The following is a 23,199-nucleotide window of genomic DNA, read 5'->3' as shown; positions in this document are numbered from 1 at the left end:
GAATCATATACCTAGAGATGACCTTATGGGAATTAAATCACAAATAATTTTTACAGAATGAGTAACTAAAGTGTCAACAATGTATAAATTATCTTAGGAAATCACTCATTCATTTATTAAAATAGACTTATTAAACTCTCAGGTGGTAGACACCTGTATTAGGTATTGTAAATTTTTGTTGGACTAAACCTCAAATCCTGGAAATTACAATAACATAATCTAACTTAGAATTCATTTTTCAAGTACTTATCTGACTGGAACATATTTGGTTTCAAAATTATGATTTTATTTTTATTTAGAGTAACTAAATAATTCTTTTGGTTAGGCATATTCAAATCAAAAAGGCTAAGTTCATTACTTTAATGATATAAAGTTTAAATGGACCTCTCTTTATAAAGCATTCATACTGGATACTTTTTAAAATGCATTTGTCTTACTGGTTTCAAATGTCCTTCCTTGGTACTCTTGTAAGGGAGGCTGAGTTAACAGCCTATTATTATGTACTCCTTACTGAGCTGTTAATAGCTTTACAGTCTTTCAAAGAATACACCTGCTGCTCATAAAAACATTTATGTTGCTACAGAATTTGGCTGTGTTTTAATATCATGTATTCGCAGTGACCTTGTAGAATCCATACTGATCTGATTTGATTTTTTAGAGGAACAAATAAAAATAGACATCAGTCCATTTGCTTGAGTATCTCAATGAAAAATTAGAAAATAATTTGATTATTGTAAGGATTTTAATATTTGAAATATTTTTCTTTAATGGTTTAACTTTCTTGGTAATTTTATGTACTATTTAAGTTTGTTTAGATTTTTATTCTTGAGATTTTGTTGTCTCAATTTATATATGTTGATAAAGACAGGTTTATATCCCTATATATAGCTGTATATTTTAATTAGAAACTGTTGACTTAAATAGTATTAGAAATATCAACATTTCCACATATTGAAAAAGTATGTATTATAATTAATTTAGATCCTCCTTAAACCTTAGTAATAGAAAATCATAAGTCTGTAATGAGAAAATGTAAAGTTTTAGCTGAGAAAGTATTCTGAAGTTCTTCATGGTTGAATGCAATATAAATTAATTGTTTTTGGCTAAGTTTCAGTTGGCAAAGGCAAATTGCTCCCAGAACGTGTGTTTGATCCTTCTATTTCACACAAGGACATTTAAAGAAGACAATCAGTGCAATCATTATTTCCATATGTCCCTTGATTCATGTGATTTCATGGTAAATCACAGCAGGCGGAGGGATGAAATCTTTTTGTCCTAATTTAGTTATGCCCGAATGTGTATACCTATTACAACTGCTGTAATTACAACTTCTTGATAATTTTCCTCCTATTTAGTGAATTATGCATCATAGCAGTTTTCATCTTAGCATGTTTAATAACTTTATATTTTAAAAAGACCAAATATAGTCCTTCTAAAGACTTAGTTTAATTTTTGATTAGCTAATTAATGAAGGTATTTTATTGCTGTCCATCAACAACATAGCAAATAAATGGAGGTAGCTGGCAGGCATATAGTCCCCCTCAGTTCCTGAAACATGTCACAATCAAACATTGTTATAAATCACTATTTTAAATCTCAGATTGGCACCATTGTACCAGTGAAGGCAACATTAACTAGTCAACTGGTCATGTCCACAGGCTAACTGACTTGAGGCCCAAGTAACTGACTCTAAAAGAATATCTGTCATTTAAAGAAATCTGTAGACATTAGTGTTATTCTCACATATAGGTCTCAACTGCACACCTAATCACCTAAGTCATCAGACTCATAGGCATTTGGTTGATTTATCCTACTAAATTTCTTGTTAAAAGATGAAAGTTTCTGTGGTTCCGATTAATTTACTGAATAACCAATGCAATTCCCATTCACTAACTCAGAATATAGTTTATTATTAAAATTATGTCTTACTGTAAGTGACAGATGTTTCCAGAAAGTACATGGACATCTATTTAATAACAGCAGCAGCAATAATAATCATTCTATGTTATATTTGGAAAGGATGTTCCAGTTTAGAAATCATTTTAATATGCATTCTTATTTGATCCAAAGAATTTGTGCACTGGATGGAGCTGAGATTGTTATGTTCACTTTTTCATTTTATTATACTATAGCATGGTAATATTATGATATGCTTAAGGTCATCTGTCTTATGAGTCACAGAAAGGGGCCCTTGTTTCTTTGAAATCCGATCCAGTGCTTTAATTAGTAAGATCACTCCGTTTATCAGTAAATATAGAAGATTCTGTTGAAACTGTTAACAGATTCTGTTGGAAATCCCCATTTAAAACCTAGAAAAGCTCTTATGTTCTGATTTGCAGTCTAGGTATCCTCCTAAATTCGCTATGATGAAGAAATTGATATGAAAGTGCAAATAAAAGAAATTAGTTTGGCTAATTCTTTCTACATTGCCTTCATAGAAAAGCTTAGATCCACAATTTAATTGTTGTGATAGAAGAAATAACACTTTAATTCTTCTAAATGATCCTCTTGACTTATATAAAAAGAGAGAGTATGTGTCTTGAACCAACTAGTGGTAATAAATGCCATAAAATAATAACAAAATGTAATCTATCTCAACCTTTGTTAGACTAAGTACTTTGAATTTCAGAGGTTCATATACTATGGTTAGAGTTGTGGGTTATTTATGATATACTGATCTAGATTAACTGTTTTCTTTTTTTAATGTTTGTTTATTTACTTACTTACTTACTTACTTATTTATTTATTTTGAGAAAGAGAGAAAGCAGGGGGAGGGACAGAGAGAAAAGAGAGAGAGAACCCCAAGGAGGCTCTGCACTGTCAACATGGAGCCCGACACAGGGCTTGATCTCACAAACCATGAGATCATAACCTAAGCCAAAAGCAAAAGTTGGATGTGTAACAGACTGAGCCACCAAGCACCACTAGATTCACTCTTATCTTTACATTTATGTTTGTCAATATATTAATAAAAATTGAATATAATATCTATCATAGTATATAAAATTCTTGGGGAGATATGGCTGTATTGCAATACTTGGTATTGGAAGCTACATAATGCAATAACACAGAATCCAGAGCTAGATACCCTGGGTTCAGATCCCAGCCCTACCACTAACTTAACTGAGTGATGTTGAGCAACTTACAACCTCTCTGTACAACCTCTCTCTCATTTGTAAAACCTACTTCATAGAGTAGCTTTGAGGATTTTCTGGGTATTGGGAGCACTTACAGAGCCTGACACATAGAAGTACTACCAAAGTGTTAACATTAAGAAAAAAAATTAACTACATTATGTTCTGTTTATACTTTCAATTGATTTGTTTTGACTAATTTAACCTGTCATTTCAGGCTAAAAATTCATAAATCCTTCCAAAGAATCAGATATTTGGAATGTTTATGTTGGGTAAATTTTATGTGTTAAGATAAAATCTTCAAAATGCCATCAGCCAATCTTGTGACAAAAAATGGGATCCATCAAATATAACTTTGGGGCTATGAAATACAGATTAATGTTCAATCTACTTGTTCCAGTTACCTATTACTGCATAACAAACTGCTCCCAAAATGTAGTGGCTTTAAACATAACAATTTATAAGTATTATATCTCACGGATTTATGGATCTGGAATTTTAACCAAACACAGCAGGGGCAGCCGATCTCTGCTGCACAATTTCTAGAACCTTATCTGGGAGGATAGAGAATAGGCTAAGACTGGAACACCTGGGTGGCTAGCCTTGCATTATCTTCTCCTTTTCTCCTCTGCCTCATCCTCTCTCTTCCTTTTCACTCCCTCGTTCTCTCCCTCCTCTCGCCTCATGACCTTTCTCTCCAAAGGTCTGCCATATGGCTTTCTTGGGGTCCATGAAGTTCCCAGCAGTCTCCAGCTAGTCATACTTCGCATACCACAACGCAGAGGTCCAAGACAAAGTTGAAAATTGCCAGTTTTCTTAGAGGTGTAACTGGCAGTTTGTCACTTCTACTTTATTGGTCAAATAAGTCACAGCCTAGATGAGATTCAAGGGGAGGGGGCAGAGTCCTGACTTTCCAGTGGGAGGAGTGTGAAAGAGTTTGCAACCATCCTTAATTTGTCATACTGCTTGATTTGAGACCTGCATCCTATTACATCATGTGCTTTGCTTCTAATTTGTACTCATTTTCTTTTAAAGTTTATTTTTGAGAGAGAGGGAGACAGAGTGCAAGCAGAGGAGGGGCAGAGAGAGGGGCACACACAGAATCTGAAGCAGGCTCCAGGCTCCGATCTGTCGGCACAGAGCTCAACGCAGGGCTCAAACTCACAGACGGTGAGATCATGATCTGAGCCAAAGTCGGACGCTTAACTGACTGAGCCACCCTAATTTGTACTAATTTAAAAATAAATTTTTTTCAGTACTGGGCCAGAGCAAATTTATTAATTTTGAATATGTATGAAATTATGAAAATTCGAAGTCTATTTAAATAATTATGTGAAAATGTTGCAGAGCAAAAACAAACAAAAAAATAGTTCATTCATAAAAGTTAAGGAGAAGAGAAAGCAAACTTCCACAAAGAAGTTTCCCCAGATCTTAGAATCTGGACTATGCATTGTGTTGTGCCAGTGTATTCATTATCATGAAATAGCTATACAGATCAACGTATCCAAACTTGGAAATAAGGAGATTTCTGCTTGTCCAGGGAAAAAGCGTCTGTCGCTAGCAGCCCTCCCAAGTACAAATTGCATGAATGTTTGAAATGGGCAACATCTGTGGCCAAAGAACAGTGACTGCTTTACTGTGGTGGGATTATTTTTCCTTTTACCCTAAACTTAATTTACTTCTTTATCATCGTTAGTTTCTCTCATTCTAACTTGATTTCAAAACTAGTTTATGTGTATGAATAAATGAATAATACATATCCTCTGATAATGATATAGATTAAAATAATATTACCGGGAAATGAGTTTGCTTTGCCTTGAATTCCTCTACATTTATTTAACACTGTCTGTAGTCACTGACATATTTACAAGTTCCTTTGGTTTCAAACAACCACAGTGAAACTAGAACAGTGTGTGTGAATGTTCCTATGTTCTGCAGGAAGCTGTCAATTACAACAATCTGTTTATTACTATTACGCTAACTTATTTTCTCCCAGTGATGAAATATTACTTAGTTTCCAGTCACGGTATCTAGGTAAACCTACGTTTTATTATAAATCTGAGGCATTCATTTGATGCACATTTTAATATTGCCAGTCCTCTGAGAAAATTCAAAATCAATGACTGTGTTAGATGATTAACTGAGAATACTGAGTTATTTAGAGCATAATGTGATACTTTTCAAGTCAAGATGATATCACTTATAAAGAAACTTTAAAATCTTTTGGGGAGGTGGGACTATGTACCTTGAGATTTAAATTATGCTTTGTAGCTTTGTAGATCAATCTTAACAGACATCTTTGTTTTAATTTTGAGCATAACAAATATACCTGTCATCAGATCACAATTAAGATCCATGAACAAATATAAAAAAAAAAAAAAAAGTTAAAGTTCCATCTTAGTGACAAATGGAAAAGATAAAAATGCAAAATAAGTCTGCAGAAAGTGTCTCTCCTATTTCAAATGAGGTTAAGGCATCCCTATGCTTGTATATTTAAATGGCTTTCTGCTTTCTTTTCCCCACAAATAGATCATCTAACACATGTTTTGTGGCCCATTTGGACAAATGTAACACTTTACCTGACATTCACAAATGATACTGTTTTTCAGTGGAGTCTTTTGTACAAGTTTTTTTTTTTTCCATATTCTCACTCTAGTGAAATCCTACCCATCTTAACTTCCTTAATATTTACTTCATTCTGTTGAAAAATCTAGTGACCATGAGATCGTTTTGGAGGCCAATCACCTACATTTACTGTCTAGTTATCTCATTTTCAAAGATTTGTTTCCTGCTAGCCTTCATTTTTCTTACCTAGTATATATTTCAGTTAGCACTATTGTGAAAAAGCTGCTTTATATTTTTGCTTTTTTAAAAAAACAGATGATCATTTCTAGCTTCATTATTTTTAGAATCCACATTTCCCGGTGAGGTAGAATTAATCAAAACACCATGCATGAGTTGCCTTTCTAGTTTCATGCCACTCCATTCAGCCATATTGTTCTAATAATTTAACTTTGAAAACATTCAGTTTGACATTTGGAATACCATTTATATTTGAAGCAGTCAACATATGTGTATTAATTTTTCCAAAGATATTTAGTGTCTTTTTTTCCCTCTTGGTGGCATTTATTACTAACTTACCCTAATTTTATTCTCAAAGTTTTTTTTTTTCTAGCTTTTATGTAGCTGATTTAGTAAGCTACTGACTCCAGTAGGAATTTGTAAATTTTTCTGAAAATGTTTAGTTTAAACTAAGTATAATCCTTAAATATTCTTATGATTATGATTTTTTCCTCCTCAGTTCCTCCCCTTAGATAAAATAATTTTATCAACCTTCAATACCCTAATAAATTTTTAATGTTTTATTCTCTATTACACATATTTCCTCCTTTTTCTATCTGTATGTGTATTACTATGACCAAATTTACATTTGCTTTAAAAGCTCTTATAAAATTATCAAAAAATTTTAAGAATTAATTACAAATTTAAGTTGTCTATGATATACTTTTAAGAAAATCTTTAAGGAATTTTGTGTGGGAGTCACTTTCTTTAGGAACATCTGTCATACTTTAAACATTTAATTTTACTTGAACACCATCATAAATATTTATAGAGTAATAGAGCACAGAAGAACAGTCTATATCCCATCTGTATGAAGGTAGGTTACACAAAAACAGATGGGAAAGTTAAAACTGAATACATATTAAGAGATATTTATTTACAGATGTTTCAACACAAATCTTGGTTTTTATAAGCATATAGGTTTGTAAATATTTTTTTGGCAAGGAAATTCTTGGATGTTCTCAACAATGTTCCTAAAACAAACAAACAAACAAACAAACAAATAAAAAAACAAGCCAGACATACTGACATAATATTATTGCATTTTGATTGTGGAAGGACTATAAGCCAGCAAAACAATTTTTCTCATCTCTCATTTGAATTGTCATTAATTTGTGCCAACTGATTTTAAATTGTTATAACAATATATAGAACGTAAAAGCTAAACTTATAGAGCAATTAATTCATTAATTTATTCAATCATTTGGCTAATATATTATGAGAGCCTATAATATTCTAGGTACAATGCATTAAGTAGTGGGAATATAGAAGTTAAAAGGCAAACGAAACACATACAAATTTTTATAAAAAAAAACTTCTCACAGCATCTGCAGAATTACCTTAAGGCACAAGCCTATCATTGCCCTAAATTAAATGTACCACCTACCAATAATGGCTCCTAAAATAAAGAAATTATGCTATATTACACATCTGCTGGAGCCTGTAAAAGGGTTTTACACATTATTTTGCTTTATCCTTACAACAAGCTTGACCCTTTGAGATGGTATAAACTTTCTGGTTTTCATAGATGGACAGACTACAAGTAGGATTCCATTGGTATCATCCTAGGACCAGTATTTTCTAAAGATCTCACTATAATCATTTAGCCATTTCTCCTAACAGTATTATCTACCCACTCTTTCCACCAGTTAATTATCTACATAGAAGGGATCTGTTTTCTGAAAATCAATTATGAATGTTTAACTCCAGATCACTATTCTTCTATCATCGGGCGTCCATTTGTGCCAGCTCCTACTATTGCTTAACATTTAATGTTCAAGGAATGCATTTAATTTTCATTTTAGGTGAAACACGATATATATTGGAATATAAGAAAAAATAATGAATGCATTTCAAAGTGATTTGGGGTTACCTCCTATTTTGGATTACTGGGGATAATCAAGTGTTGATTGTCATAAATTATAGCCATGGTATACTAAATGATACTTCTCCAAAAGTGCAGTCAGAAAGTATTTGTGTACTTAGAATATATACTTCTACATTTTTCTTATGCGTAATTTGTCATTTTGTTTTAGCAGTAGACAGTTTTTACCTAAGCAAAACAATTTAGAACACCCTACCCACTAGCTGAGAATACCCTACCAACTAGCTTGTTAACCACTTCTTTTCCCAAACTATATACTCTGTCATATGCACTTCAGTAAATGTGAGAGAAGAATAATCTTTCCAGCCTGCTTATGTCTCTGGGTCAATCAGCTTTTTGGGCACCAGGCCCATCTCCCCTAGCAGGTGGGGTTAACTTAGATCTGAAAAGAAAAAAAAAATTATCTTTGAAATAACTAGTTAAAATCGTTAACATTGAAAATTGTCTCAGTCATTGAGGAACTATGTCTATAAAGATTTTCTTAAAAAAAATTTTTTTTACATTTATTTATCTTTTGAAAGACATAGAGAGACAGAGCACAAGTCGGGGAGGGGCAGAGAGAAAAGGAGACACAGAATCCAAAGCAGGCTCCAGGCTCCTGTCAGGACAGAGCCCAACACGGGGCTTGAACTCACAAGCCATGAGATCCTGACCTGGGCCGAGGTCGGATGCTTAACTGACTGAGCCACCCAGGCGCCCCTCTTTAAAACTTAAAATATTATACTATCACCTATTTAAAGGTAATAAAATTAAGTTATAGATTATTTTAAAATGAAAGACATTGAGATATGCATACATACAAACCAATGTAAGATGACCAGCGCAGGGGGGAAAAGGTAGAAAGAAGGAACTAACAAGTACTTTAAACCTTGGATTGTGAGTAACTTGTTCTGTGAGTGTTCTGCAAGATGAGCAAACATTTCTAATAGATTTTAAATTGATAAATGAGCGATGTCTTTCAATACAAGTAGTATGTAATGCCAAATATCACATGATCACAACTGAGCCAATGGTTCTTGAAATTTGCTTTGATATACAAGTGCTTTGGATTAGAAGCATGGTTCCAGAATGACGTATCCTCACAAACCAAGGTTTTACTGTATAAAATAAAAAACAATTAATGAAATTCAGTCAATAAAAATATCTTTGATTTAAAAAAAATCAAAACCAGGTTCTTAAAAGACTGATAAACAAAGTTGGAAGATGTTACTTATGGAAGAGATTTTTAATGATGGGACATGATTGATATAATTTATAACAGTATGTATAAAATATAATGTTAATGGGTAATATCCTCTAACTTACCAAAATTGAATTAGACGACAATCCAATCCAAATATAGGATAAAATAATTTTAAAAGATGGTCAATATTTACTCCCAGAAGGTCCATTTCAATTACGTTTTCAAGGAATAGATTATTCCATATTAAATAAATTATTTCAGAATATTAGCAAATGGAACATTTCATCGTATATTCTCTAATAATCTAATCCAAATTATCACAACCAGAGATTGATAATAAAAATGGCAAAAAATAAGAAAACTCAGCCAAGATCACCTATAAACATAGGTATAAAAATTCTAGTTGAAATATCAAATTGAATCCAAAAATCTCAATAAAAATTATAATACTATATTGTGAACAAGAATTAGTAGAGTTTATCTAAGAATGCAAAGGTAGTTCTTTGTAAGTATATACATTAAGGTGAAAAAATAATGAACTAGGCAAATACAGACATATTGTTTTAGAACATTCAGTATCCTTTTCACATTTTAAAAACAGAATAAAAATATAATCACAGTATAAGAAAAAAGAAAAACTCTCAACTGCATATCTACCAAAAACCTAAGTCAGATGTGATGTTTAACAGCTGCACATTAATAGCCATTCCATTAAATAACAGAGGAAAATAAAGTTCCTCCTTTTACTTCCACTGTGCAATATTCTACTAAAAATCTTAGCATTGCAATAAGAGAAGTAAGAGATTTTCCTTTTGGTTTCTACAGTAAAATGTTATAGATTTATTCATACTTTTTGCACAATTTTTTGTCATATGCTCAAGTATTGTAAGGTTTCTGTTACTATAGTAACTGGAATATTTTAAAGTATAATGTTAAGTGCTCATTGCTAATATATAGGAAAAGTATAATATATAGGAAAAGTATAAAGATATTCTAATGCCATCAAATCATCACTATCTGGCTCATAGCCTGTGTTATATTTAAAGTTATTTCTAGTGATTCGATAATCAATAATGTAAAATGTAAAGATGCGACCTTGACTCAAAGTCTAATCTATAAGCATATTTGCCCTGGACATATCTGCATTAGTTGGATATAGTGGAAAAACACAACTTGAATGAAAACTACTAACTAGTTAGGTGACTTGCTTTGGTAAGTTACTTATTCTATCTTGACCAATTTCAACATATGTTAAGTGAGAATAAAGATTTTATCAGTTCTTGCTTCACAAGATTATTAAGAATATCCCATAAAGACTGTGTATTATAAAGGATTGCATAAATGTGGTTCTCTTATGATTGCTGCTATATCTTTAGATCTAAATGTAGAAAAAAGTCTAAAACAATGTTTAATCAATATATAATCCAATTAATTTAAAATTTAAAAAAAAAAAGTCAAAGAATTAACATCTTACAGAAGTCTCACTAGACCCAGAAATTTTAAGAGAATGAAAACTAGCTAAATGATGACCCCTTTGTGGGCCCATTGAATCTACTTCCATTAGTGAGAGTGGTAAACCAAGAGTGAGGTAAGGAGTGGTGAGAAGGAGTTACAGGAGAAGAGAGGGGACTTAATTGCTTACTTGGAACTTTGGTGATTATTTAATCTATATCTGTTAGAGTGCCCCAGAGCCTTCCTTAAGTATAGTGAGCATTCAGTGTCTCTGGAATGAATGAATTTAATGTATGAGTAAATCCAAGTCTTCAATGTGATTTACCAAGATACATAACCCAAGTAGAACAAAGACCAAGATCGAGGCAAGAAAAGTTCAACCCAAAATTCTCTACATGTTGTCTTTTGTTGATACAGGCCATTCAAAAACTGATTTTTTTTTAAAAAAAATTAATGTTTATTTATTTTTGAGAGAGACAGAGACAGAGTGTGAGCGGGAAAGGGGCAGAGAGAGAGAGGGAGACACAGAATGTGAAGCAGGCTCCAGGCTCTGAGCTGTCAGCACAGAGCCTAACACGGGGCTCAAACTCACAGACCGTGATATCATCACCTAGGCCAAGTCAGATGCTTAACTAAATGAGCCACCCAGGCGCCCTGCACACTGATTTTAGAAAGATGCAGCCCCAGGAACTGGGCACCTTAGCCTATTCCTTTTCACTAAGTTACAGTTTTTAGATTAAATGCTAACAGGATCCAGAATCTGGTAAATACATGTCTTTTAGTTATCCTGAAGAGTTGACATCTATAGAGGTAAAGCTAGATTCAGTATTTTAGGTAAATGAAAGGTCTAAAGTGATTTCCCCAAAAAACATTGATTCTCAGCAGCTGGGAAGGAGCAGTGTCTGAGTCAAAGCTGTAGGGTCTACCCATGGGAAGAGAATCATAAGTGAAGGTGAATATCTCTAGAGATCAGTGCAAATACATTCTTTTTGACAATGTCCAATGTTCACACTATTTGGTTCTGAACTATTTTAAAATACATATGTAGATACAAATATATAAAAAAGAAATTGTATAGTGTTTATTTTTTGAGACAGAGAGAGAGACAAAGAGACAGAGAGAGAGACAGGCAAGCTGGGAAGGGGCAGAGAGAGGGAGACACAGAATCTGAAGCAGGCTCCAGGCTCTGAGCTGTCACCACAGAGCCCATCATGAGGCCTGAACCCATGAACCGAGAGATCATGACCCACATCATGGGGCTTAACCGACTGAGCCAGCAGGTGCCCCTATATTAATTATTTTTAATGACATACATAGCAATATATTAAAGTACATCATTACTAAATGTTTTTTCTCACAGTTGGTGCTCTTATCCATGCTCATCCAAGGAGAAAGAGTACAACAAGCTGTTTTACTTTCAGCAGCAAACACTACTGCAGAAGACTGCCAGTGCACTCAGCAATGAGCATCCACTGTCCTATCCACAGCTCAGTGTGCTTTGCAACCAGTGGGGTTATGCCTTTGGAGCTTCACTTTATGCCACTTATTTATTGCCTGACAACTTGTCATGAACCATAAAAGTGTACAAGTGATAATCCTGAATCTAATACAAAGAATTTAAAAATCATCTAGCTTTGGAAATTAATAAATATTTAGCACTGGTTGATAATACACGATATGAAAACTTATGGAGTATAGATAGTGCAGTACTTAGAGCAAAACTTGTAGTTTTACATAGTCTATTTGAAAAGATATACTGACAATTAATGAGTTAAGCATGAAATGCAATAAGTTAAAAGGCTACATAACACAAAGAAGGAAGAAAGAAGAAAGAAAATCATTTATGGTCAAAGCAGATATTAAATGTAATAGAAAACAAAGATGCAATTCGATTAACAAAGCCAAAAGTTGGTTCAAACCTCTGGAAAGCTTGATCAAGAAAAGAAACTACAAAAATAAATAGCATTAAGAATGCAAAAGCTATTTAACTATGGATTTAGCAAATACAAAAAACACATTTAAGAGTTTTATGAACAGTGGGATGTGTTACCTAGCAAATTGAAAACATCTATGTCATAAAACCAGCAATTCCATCATGGCACAAACTCCAGAAAAACTTGCACACGTATCCTACTCAAACATGTCCACAGTTCAGGCTGTGAGGATGAATAAAGAGGACTAGATGGTTCTGTGGCTAAGGATGGTCTCTACCTGGTGACAGCTGCTTAGAACTGGAATTGACACGTTGGCAGAAAGGCAATTAGCCAAAGTTCTGGGACACTAGTGCTCTATGCTTGTAATGGATAAGTGCTACCCTGATTTCCCAAGAGCTTGGAAATGCCAGGAGAGAGGGCTGCTGTACCCTGGAAAGAGGAACTCTCATGACTGCTGCTTTCTGAGGCCTCCTCTTTGGCAGGCTGAGACGTGGCAAGATGTTAAGACAAGGCAGCCCATCAACACACTGCTGTCATTTAGGCTGAGGAACCATGTACACACATTTCCTACCTGGGGATTTTTATTGCAGAGATGTAACTACAGATACACTTTTGTATATAACAGCAGAAATGCTAAAAGCTGTTTGCAAAAGGTGTCTTTTACTGCCTGTAACTTTACTAAGAAATTACTATTTAGCTACATTTTGATGAAGCAACAAAGACATAATGTGTAATTGGTGTGCTGCCAGTCTAAAAGTAGATTTTTGAAATCTGTATCTTCTCTCTTCAAGGATGAGACAAAATTTATTTTTTCACGGCTTTACAATTTTTTTCTCAGTCATCATTTCATATTGTGAACTACTACTCAAAATGTACCATAACACTTACATTGCAGGAAATTCTGTGAAAGGTGGAATATTCTCCTACTGTGAGATTGAAAATCCAGAAAGTTTTGCAGATTTCTACCAGAAACATTATCACTTCTTCGAATGGCACATGAGCAGGTTTTTTTTCTCTAAAATATGAGTGCTAAGCTCCCTAATTATAAAGGCCTTGATCTTAGCTCCTTCTTTTAGCCCTTAAATGATTCCTCCCATTAATTATTTTAGAGACTATATTTCTTTGCATTTTATGCTAGGTAGATATTTATTTACTTCCTAATCTCGAAATTACTTAGCGGTAAATATAAACTGCAATTTATCTTTTTGTCTTTTATAGTTAAAATGTTGCTATTGTTAACTCATTTTTTTCTTTCTATTTTGTGTTTAATAAACGGTTCTATTTAGGGTATACATGGCAAATTAAATTCCTCAGCTAGACTCAGAATAACATGTAGCATGTAATGTTCTGACAAATAGGGCCATAAAATTTTTAAATGATCTTTAAGATTAGGATGTTTTTCTGAAAAGTAGCTGAAGTGAAATGATTTCCATAGTTCTAAATCTTAAAGCATCACCAGCAAATAAATGGAGTTTGACACAATCTACACATGTGTAGATTTTTATAACTTCATTTGTTAGTCTGGAAGATCTGAACAACAGAGAGTATCAGGCAAAGGCTAAATGAAATCTTGATGGGAATAATATAGATAGAATTAAGGCGTCAAATGAGTGATTCAGTTAATGATCTTGAAAGTCACTTCCATCCCTGAGAATATCTTCAGATTTATGAGAAGAGTGGAGAATTAACGTAAGGACCTGGTGGCCTAATTTGACTTATGAATTTAGAAGAGTTATTCACACAAATACAGTGTTTTCACCTATTAAAATATCAGTATAAAATTACTGAACAATAACACTGTACAAAAACAGTATTAAGTTTAATTTGTCTCCATTGCCAGCATATTGTGGACAGTCTCTTACATGCATGGATAAAATGAACTATCCTGTTCTGAGCTGGTGGGCAAGAGAGCCCCCTTAAAAGACCCTGACTGACCAGATCATTCGATCAGCTGTGGTAAACCCTTCCCATTAGTGAAGGGAGGTAGTTTGGCAATTAACTGCAGGTGACTGGGAACCAAGACTCCAGCCCTGCCTCTGATTCCACGGGTGTGGTAAGTCTTTCATACCTTCTCTGTTTTTGATGCTCCTTTTTGGGCAGACTATGTTAAAACTACGTCACAAGTTTTTACATCTTTAAAAAATAAACTGCAATATCTAGGTGGGGAAGGAGTCAGTTCTCCCTTAAGGGAAAATTTTTATAGTTTTATGTTTCAAGCTGGACTCCACTTCAGTTGTTAACTACAGGGACATCGCTGAGTTTTGGAACAAAGTAATTGATTCGGGATAAAATACTTCAAATTAAAAAAAACAATTAATTTATTTTTCCTTTCACCCACAGGTCTACCCACGGATAGCGCCGGCATTTTGGCACTACCTGCGGGTAGAAGTGAGTAGCGGGGACTTGAACCCTCCCACCCTTGCTCCTTGCACTCTGCTGGTGTGGTCTGATCTGAATGTGCCCATTTTGCTCAAGGTGCAGCTGCCATTCTGGGTAAACGCGCTCTCACGCCACCACCATTCCTTAGAGTTGGAGCAGAAATCCAAATCACCAAACCTCCAAGTGCAAGCTTATATAAGATAGTCATCCTTCTTAATAAATTTCCAAATCAAGACCATATCATGTGCATTATAGTGATAAATAAGTGCTAACTTATGGGAAACCATGCTTACACCTCTTTTTAATCAATATTTTTGATATTCAGAGCATACTTCCTCAGCTTAATTTGGGAATATCCCTGGGAAAAAGCAGAAAAACTCTGCTTCATTTCCTTTCTCCTCTTTTCTATCCCCAGGAGCATGAGCAGCTCACCTATTCCTCCACGAGGTCCAAGGCGCCCAGTGTCATCATCACAGGCCTCAAGCCAGCCACCAAGTACATATTTCATATCCGAGTGAGGACTGCAACAGGATACAGTGGCTATAGCCAGAAGTTTGAATTTGAAACAGGAGATGAGAGTAAGTTTTGCACAAACATATAAAATAAGATGTTAAGTTAGTACCATTCCAATCTGACCTGAGTTAAAAACCTAATGTTCCCAATTGTGAATAGTCTCATCAAATGGGATTCTGTTCCTGTAAATACTCATATAGTCATTTCAGTTAATGTTTTGTTGCTATCATTAAATTCCTCCATGAAATGCCCTGTTCTACCACAATTGTAACGTAGCCCAGATACATTTCTTTATGCAGAATTCATCACTCATGCTGTAACATAGAGTCTCAATGGGTGGTGTTAGCCTAATTGTTTGCCAGTCTTGGCATCATAATATGATACTAATGAAAACTTGGAAGAGAATAAAGCCATGAGCAAATGATTTTAGCAGTTAGTTCAAAATTGTGCAGCTTTGGCTTATTATCTTAGATCAATAAAAACAGTGGTCAGGATAAAAACTCTACTGAAGTGTACATTATAAGTTTAAATATAGACACATGGGCTTAATTAGAAACTCAAATTAGTTCCATAGCCTTGAAGTGTTGAAAATCAAAATGAGAGATGAAGGTGAGGTGTTCCAATGTCATGTAACATAGGCTTTGGAATGTCTTATTCAGTCTAAATCCTGCCCTGTTATTGAATTCATTTTTTGCTTTTAGAAACCTATCTTACTGCTATCTGTGTAAAGATAATATGGGTGGCTTTTGCCATGTTCCTCTATGGAAAGTGTTCAAATATCTAATCATAATAAAAATATTTTCTCATCATTGCTAAAATACCCATATTTACTTAAGAATTCAAGAATAGCAAATTTATTATAATAATTCTTTATAAATAACAGTAATAATAGCTACCATTTATTGAGCTTCTAAAAATGCCAGATATTATATAAAGTATTTTATCTGTATTATTTCATTTAAACTTTTCAACATCCACTGAGACAAGTATTATTTTCCTGATTTTACTTATGACAAACAGAAGCCTGGAGAAATAGAACAATTTGTCCAGCTAATGAGAGATAATGAGAAGCTAAGTTAAAATTTGAAAATGAGGGCTATTTTCTTCCAAGGCCTGTGCTCTGAACAAGTCTACCATCCTGTAAAGTTCTTTCATTTCACTTGTTGGGATGAGCACTGGTGTTGTATGTAAGTGATGAACCATGGGAATCTACCCCAAAAACCAAGAGCACACTTTCTACATTGTATGTTAGCTAATTTGACAATAAATTATATTTTTAAAAATAATAAATAAATAAAGTACAAAAAATGGATTATTAAAAAGTGCTAATAGTAAGACCACTAAACAGGCCACAATTTCTCAATTTATCATCACTCTTTTAAAATGAAACTATTTGAATTTCAAATTCTGTGATGGAAGGAATGTTGTTTTTACATTGATGAATAGTATCAGTTCATAAGAACTTCTTTTTTACAACTATACCTCACTAAAAAGTAGCAAGGCACCAACATAATTAAGAAGAAACACAGCTTAGGGAGAGAAAGTAAACTAATGAACAAAAAGAACACTTATAACCTAGATGCTTAATATCAGTGATATTCATAATCTTTCAGACACTATTGACTTCTCAAGCTAGAGATGAAATTATTGGGAGTAGACTGTAATTATCACAAAACATAACTCCATAATTAAAAACAATATAAAAATATTCCAAGTGTCATACCTGCTATGTCCTGTTGACTGTTTTTCCCTTGTTCACACGTCAAGACTTAGCCTAGGTGCGAGCCAAAGAATGCAATTCAAGGCAAGTTTGGTCCCAAGAAGAGTCCTGTCATTGTGTTGTTCAGACTTTGTGTATTACATCCCTGCATCTCCATTCTATTTCTTTATTTCACAGATGAGGAAATTTACCTAACTTTTCAAAATGTACAACGTCTTTGAGTATTATATCATTAAGTCAAAAACATACTCTCAGACAAAATTATAGGGCTAAATCTAGATAGGTCATTTGTGTATATCTGGTACTTCTAGAGAAAATAATCTAGTCTAATTTTTTTAAAAGTTCAGATCTAAATATGAAAATTTTAATTTGCTTTAACTCTAAATTTCAACTCCTTGTATCTTCAGGACTAGAAATCTTTCATATGTTATATAGAAGAGACATACTTTGAAATTCCTTATCAGAAAAGGTCCCATACTCACCAATGACTCAATGTAATATTTTTTCACCCAACAAAGACATATAGCACAATTAATATGTGCCATACTCTGTGTGAGGCACTGGGGATAAAAAATATATAGTATTAATAAGACCAACAGCCTTTGCCTTCACATAATTTATACTCTAGATTTATGGGAAGAAAATTTAAATTTAATTTAAAAATACCAGGTTACTGACATGTACTATCATAAAGATATGCAATGCAAAGGGTGTTGAGAACAGAGGGAAGAAGCCCTAATTTAGCATAAATCAGTCATGAATGGATCTGGGGCTCATTCTCAAAAGAGGAGTAGTAAAGAAATAGCAAAAACACTGAGACCTGAAATAGCACGGACAATTTAAAGAAGAGTAAATAATTTGGCATGGCTGCAGTGAGGAGACCTCCAGGTAAATGAAGGGGAGTAGGACAGAGAGGGGAGTAAGGGCAGAGACAAGGGCCAGTATGAAGGTACTCTTTTGGCCATGTGAACGATATTAAGCTTCCTGGTGATACTGAGAATCCATGCGAGGGTTTTAATTAGGGAGTAACATGACCAGTCATATGTGCAAGACTCTCTACTGAGCAGTTCACACAAATTATCTTTGTAATTCTGACAAGATTATTTCTCCTTCTAAAGACATAAGTAGCTTTACCAAAATCTGATAATCAAATGAGCAAAGGTGCAGAATTAGAACCCTAGAGCCACCTGACAATGGCAGCTGCAGAAGGCAAAACACCTTTTATGAATCACTGATTTCATAAATGACATGAAAGGTACTTTTATTAGATCCTTGAAGAGACAAAATGTCTGAGAAGAATCTGAAAAATGTGTTTGTCTAAACCTGGATTTTGGGTACGTAGTGTAGCTCTCAAGTCAATTTACAGCCTAGGGGAAAATCATTTAAATGGTCATTTTTTATCTGGTTAGTTTTAAATTACATTTTCAAAGCATGCTGTCTATATCCAGAAGAGAACTTCAGTGAATAATGTCATAGTAGGATATGAGCGGGTTTACCAGAAATTCAGGTGTATAAGGATATGAATACCAATCTATAGCATCAGTCTTTCTTCATACTCTCTTAGTTCATAGTTTTTAATTTTTATAGCCTTAGTTTCCTGAGTAGTGCCTGAACTAAGTTCTCTCTTGTGCATTCTATTTAATCAACTAACTTGGTAATACATGCCTAGAGATGGGGGTATGTTGGGGAAGAGAGATTAGATTCTCTCATTTGATGGTCTGGTTCAAATTTTTTAAGTAAGCAAAGGGAAGTAGCTGGCAATTTAATTCTCTCTAGCCATATCTGTTTTACTTGGTTCAAGTTTGCCAATAAGACAATAATATAAAATATGAAAGAATTTTTTTTCAAAATCATAATATTTCTTTTTTTTTTTTACTGTTTTATTTATCTTTTTTGAAAGAGAGAGAGAAGGGGAGGGGCACAGAGAGAATCTCAAGCAGCCTCCCCGCTGAGAGTGCAGAGCCTGACACTGGTCTTAATGTGGAGCTTGATCTCACAATCCTAAATTCATGACCTGAGCCAAAATCAAGAGTCAGCCACTTAACCGACCAAGCCAGTCAAGCACCCCAAAATCATAATATTCTTAACTCACCAGTGTTCTATGATTATAGTGGCATCTGAACAATAATCACGGTGACCCCTCTTGCTCTTACAGACAAAAAGTTGTATGTTTTTCCAGAGTTACATTATGTGGTGGAAACTGGCTAACCAAATAAATGTAAAGATTACTAATTATGACTTCTAACAGTATAAAAAGAGCTTACTTGACTTAGACCTCTTGGTTTCCTTTTGCCCCAGGTCTGTAGAATAACTTCATTACATGTATGTGCATGTATATGGAAAGATAAATAGATGACAGATGGATAGATATAGATGACTGATAGATATATAAATAAATAGGTAGATAGATAATCATTCCTATATAGTCACAAAATACTTTACTGTTTTAGTGCTGGCATTTCAAATGTCTGCTAATCTCTCTTTGGGATTCTTTCTTTCCCTCTCTCTCTGTGCCACCCGCCCATCTCTCAAAATAAATAAAGAAACTTAAAAAAAAAAAAGAGTATACAACTACATATTGTGTCCATCAACAGCATTTATTGAGTGCCTATTGTGTAGTGGCCTTTTTATTAGGCCAATAAATTACAATACAATAGAATCAGTAGTGAGAAAGTAAGAATATATAAACATTCCATGTGGATCTTCTATTTATTTATTTAATCCAAGTTAGTTAACATACAGTGTAATAATGGCTTCAGGAGTAGAATTTAGTGATTCATCAGTTACATATAACACCCAGTGCTCATCTCAACAAGTGCCCTCCTTAATCCCCTCACCCACTTAGCTCATCTCCCCACCCAACACCCCTCAAGCAGCCCTCAGCTTGTTCTCTGTATTTAAGAGTCTCTTATGGTTTGCCTCCCTGTCTGTTTTTGTCTTATTTTTCCTTCCCTTCCCCTTGTTCATCTGTTTTGTTTCTTAAATTCCATATATGAGTGAAATCATGTGGTATTTATCTTTCTCTGAGAGCTATGTGAAAGATAGGTGTCAGAAGCTAATACAAGAATTTTTTTCTGAGCGCCTGGATGGCTCCCTCAGTTGAGCATCCAACTTTGTCTCAGGTCGTTATCTCACAGTTTGTGAGTTTGAGCCCAACGTCAGGCTCTGTGCTGATAGCTAGGAGCCTGGAGCCTGCTTTGGATCCTGAGTCTCCCTCTCTCTCTGTCCCTCCCCTGCTCGTGCTCTTTCTGTGTCTCTTTCTCTCTCTCTCTCTCTCTCAAAAATGAATACACATTAAAAAAATTAATACATTTTTAAATATTAAAATGAAATTTATATTAGGTCTCCACGTATCAAACACACCACATATATAAACATATTAAGTACAGACCTTTTTGGCATATATGAATAAAACAACAAGAAATCTTAACCACTTCATATTTATTATAATTTATGTCCTTATTTCCTGGAGAAAATGTACTTCTTTTCAATGGAGAAAAAAATAACAATTAAAATTGAAAATTTATCCACATACCAAGCATATCCATATCCTTACAAACTTCTTTCAAAAAAGGTATTAATTCAATTTTTAACAATAATCTGTTAAAATTATGCCTACATTTTTTTAAAAAAAGAAATAAAGATAATTTAAAGATAAGGAAGTCAAACATTTGGTTATTTAAAACACCAAGACTTACTTACATTCAAATGTATTTTGGAGTAGCAGAAAATAATTTCCTGTGTACACTTTTAAAACCCAAATAAAATATATAGTGCTATCTTGAAGCCAACTTGAACATTTTACTTAAATATGGGAAATACACTTGTGAAGCTATCAAAAGAGTGCAGAATCCATAGCTTAAAGCCAACTTTTGAAAGAAAGCTGGAAATGTACACATAATAATTAGCAGTTTGCCTCTCCCATTGCCCTAATGAGTAAGATCCTGGAGAATTAATACATTGCCAACATGTAAGCAAAGCATTCTTTTCCCTTGAAAGGATAAGTTATACCTTAAATTTTAACAACATATAAACTTAGGTTTTTACCTGTAAGCTACAGAAAGCACTTTTGTAACACAAAAGCCACATCTGTCAACATTTAAATGTATTATTTACTAAAAGTAGTAACAACAGACTAGATTTATAGCACATAAAATGATCATGCAAAAGTCTTCATGATCAACATTAACTAACCAAACAATAAATAAATTATTACTGAACCATAGTGGGTATTTCAAAATAGAATCTTATGTCATATCTTACACATGTATACAAAAAGTGTTATGTAGATACAAATGAATGAATTTAATCAATTATTTTTAACATCCATAAGAGTTAGCTATTTTTAGTATGGTTTCATGTTTAAGCAGTTTGGTTAATTTTAATAATTTATAAATGGGAAATGATCCTAGAAATTGAGGTTCAATATCGTGTCTCTAATTCTTTCTTCCCTACTTTGTTCTTTATGTCTCCAGTGGACTAATTTTTCTATACTCCGTTCTGTACACTTAAAAATTCCAAAACACTGAGTATTTTCTACCATGTAAAAGGTGAATTTCTCAATAAATATTCAAGTTTCCCTCCAGTCCTAGTGCAGACTGACATGATTCCTGTCCTTTCTCCCTCTAGTTAACAAACTCTGAGCAAATGTGTGGATACTTCATACATGAAATTTTCCGAATCTTCATAATTTCTAAGCTTCTTCTGTGACTTCCAACTAGACAATTCAGAAACCTGTCACATTACAAATGATTGCCAGCTCAACTTGTACCTCTTATGAAATATTCTGTATCAGTCCAGTGAAAAACCACCTTTCCTCAGACTTTCTATAATATTTTATTGTGCAAGTGCTAATTATTTGCTAAGCTGCTAGCTCTTTGAGTCAAGAACTATAGCCAGCATATCCTTGTGTCTCATAAAGTATCTTGCTTACAGTTTCCAATACATATTTAATTTAAAAATGAATAACATGCAATTTTAAAAGGCTAAAATTGGGAGAATAGCATGTTGCCTACTAGTCTAAATAGAAAGAATCATATATTTTTATTGGCCACAGATAAACATTATTGCTTGCTTTATTTGGGGCTTCAGGTTATATACCTGGCTTGAGTTATGTAGAAATATGATATGTGGACCTTTAATTACCAATTAATTGTTAATTCTAAAATTGAAAGCATTGTAGGTATAGTTAAATGATATTTTTATTTTTGTATAATGTATTTTCTTCTTTAAACTTCCTTTTTAAAAAATCTCTATTGTGTCGGATCCAGTCTGTTGATTGAATCACAATCTGCACTGCTTCAATTACTTAGGATGAAATTAGCTACATCATTATTAACAGCAGCCAGAAATTTGGGGATGGTTATTAATGGTGAAGCATGAAGCAGAAAGAGGACCAGCTGACCCTGGTGGAGTAATAAAAAAGTTAATTAATCAAGCAGGAGCCAGATCTCATATTTATGAGTCTACCCAGAGGAGGACAAATTCTAGTATGTAAGATTTTAATTTGAAATAATCTTTAGTCAGTAGCACACTTTCAATGTTGGCAACCATATCTATCTAAATGCAAACACCAGTAGGAAAGAATTTTCTAGAAGTTAGGTTGTCCAAATATAAATTGGCTTACCTTATGAATTAATAAATGCTCTTCATGATAAGAATTTGTGCTGCAACTAGCTGGGTACTTATTCAACATATTATAAAGGGAATCCTTCCTTTGTTTGGGAGGTTGTGATATTAAGTTTAACATAACTTCTAACACTGAGATTCTATCAGATAATATTTATTGAGTTCCAATGTTCCAAGCACTATTCTGTTCTTTGTGTCTTCTAACCTTTGAAATGGATACTATTATCATGTCCATTTTATGGATCAGGAAACTGAAGCACACACAAGCTCAGTAACTTACCTCATTCCTACAGCTACTAAGTGTTAGAATGAGCACATATTATGGCTATAGCATATTATGGGTATAGTATTTTTTATACTAATTCTGAGAACTGGAACTGAGTTCCATTTCTACCCATTCAGTGTTCTTACTTTTCTTATTCAGCTTGGTCATTTCTTCTGACTTTCTACATGATTATTTTTTATTTTTGCCTCCAATTCTTCACCTTCCCTTAACCAATTATATATTCTTTCCTAAAATAGAGTATTTG

General features: G+C 33.7%; 1 protein-coding gene across 7 annotated transcripts in view; it reads left to right on the top strand.

Annotated features, from left to right (window-relative positions):
• The window catches only part of EPHA6 (EPH receptor A6), an 872,130-nt gene that overhangs the window by 566,319 nt on the left and 282,612 nt on the right, over window positions 1-23,199 (top strand). For 5 of the 7 annotated variants that reach the window (XM_058731668.1, XM_058731666.1, XM_058731670.1 and 2 more), the window contains 2 exons: window positions 14,770-14,817; window positions 15,224-15,386. In XM_058731668.1, coding sequence (XP_058587651.1) covers window positions 14,770-14,817; window positions 15,224-15,386 — 211 coding nt within the window. The remainder of the gene's footprint in view (window positions 1-14,769; window positions 14,818-15,223; window positions 15,387-23,199) is intronic. The other 2 variants (XM_058731672.1, XM_058731667.1) reach the window with 1 other exon arrangement.

The sequence above is a fragment of the Neofelis nebulosa genome, chromosome 5 (genome assembly GCF_028018385.1).
Source record: "Neofelis nebulosa isolate mNeoNeb1 chromosome 5, mNeoNeb1.pri, whole genome shotgun sequence".
NCBI lineage: Eukaryota > Metazoa > Chordata > Mammalia > Carnivora > Felidae > Neofelis > Neofelis nebulosa.
Note: the sequence above shows the minus strand (reverse complement) of the source record. Positions and strands in the feature narration are given on the sequence as shown.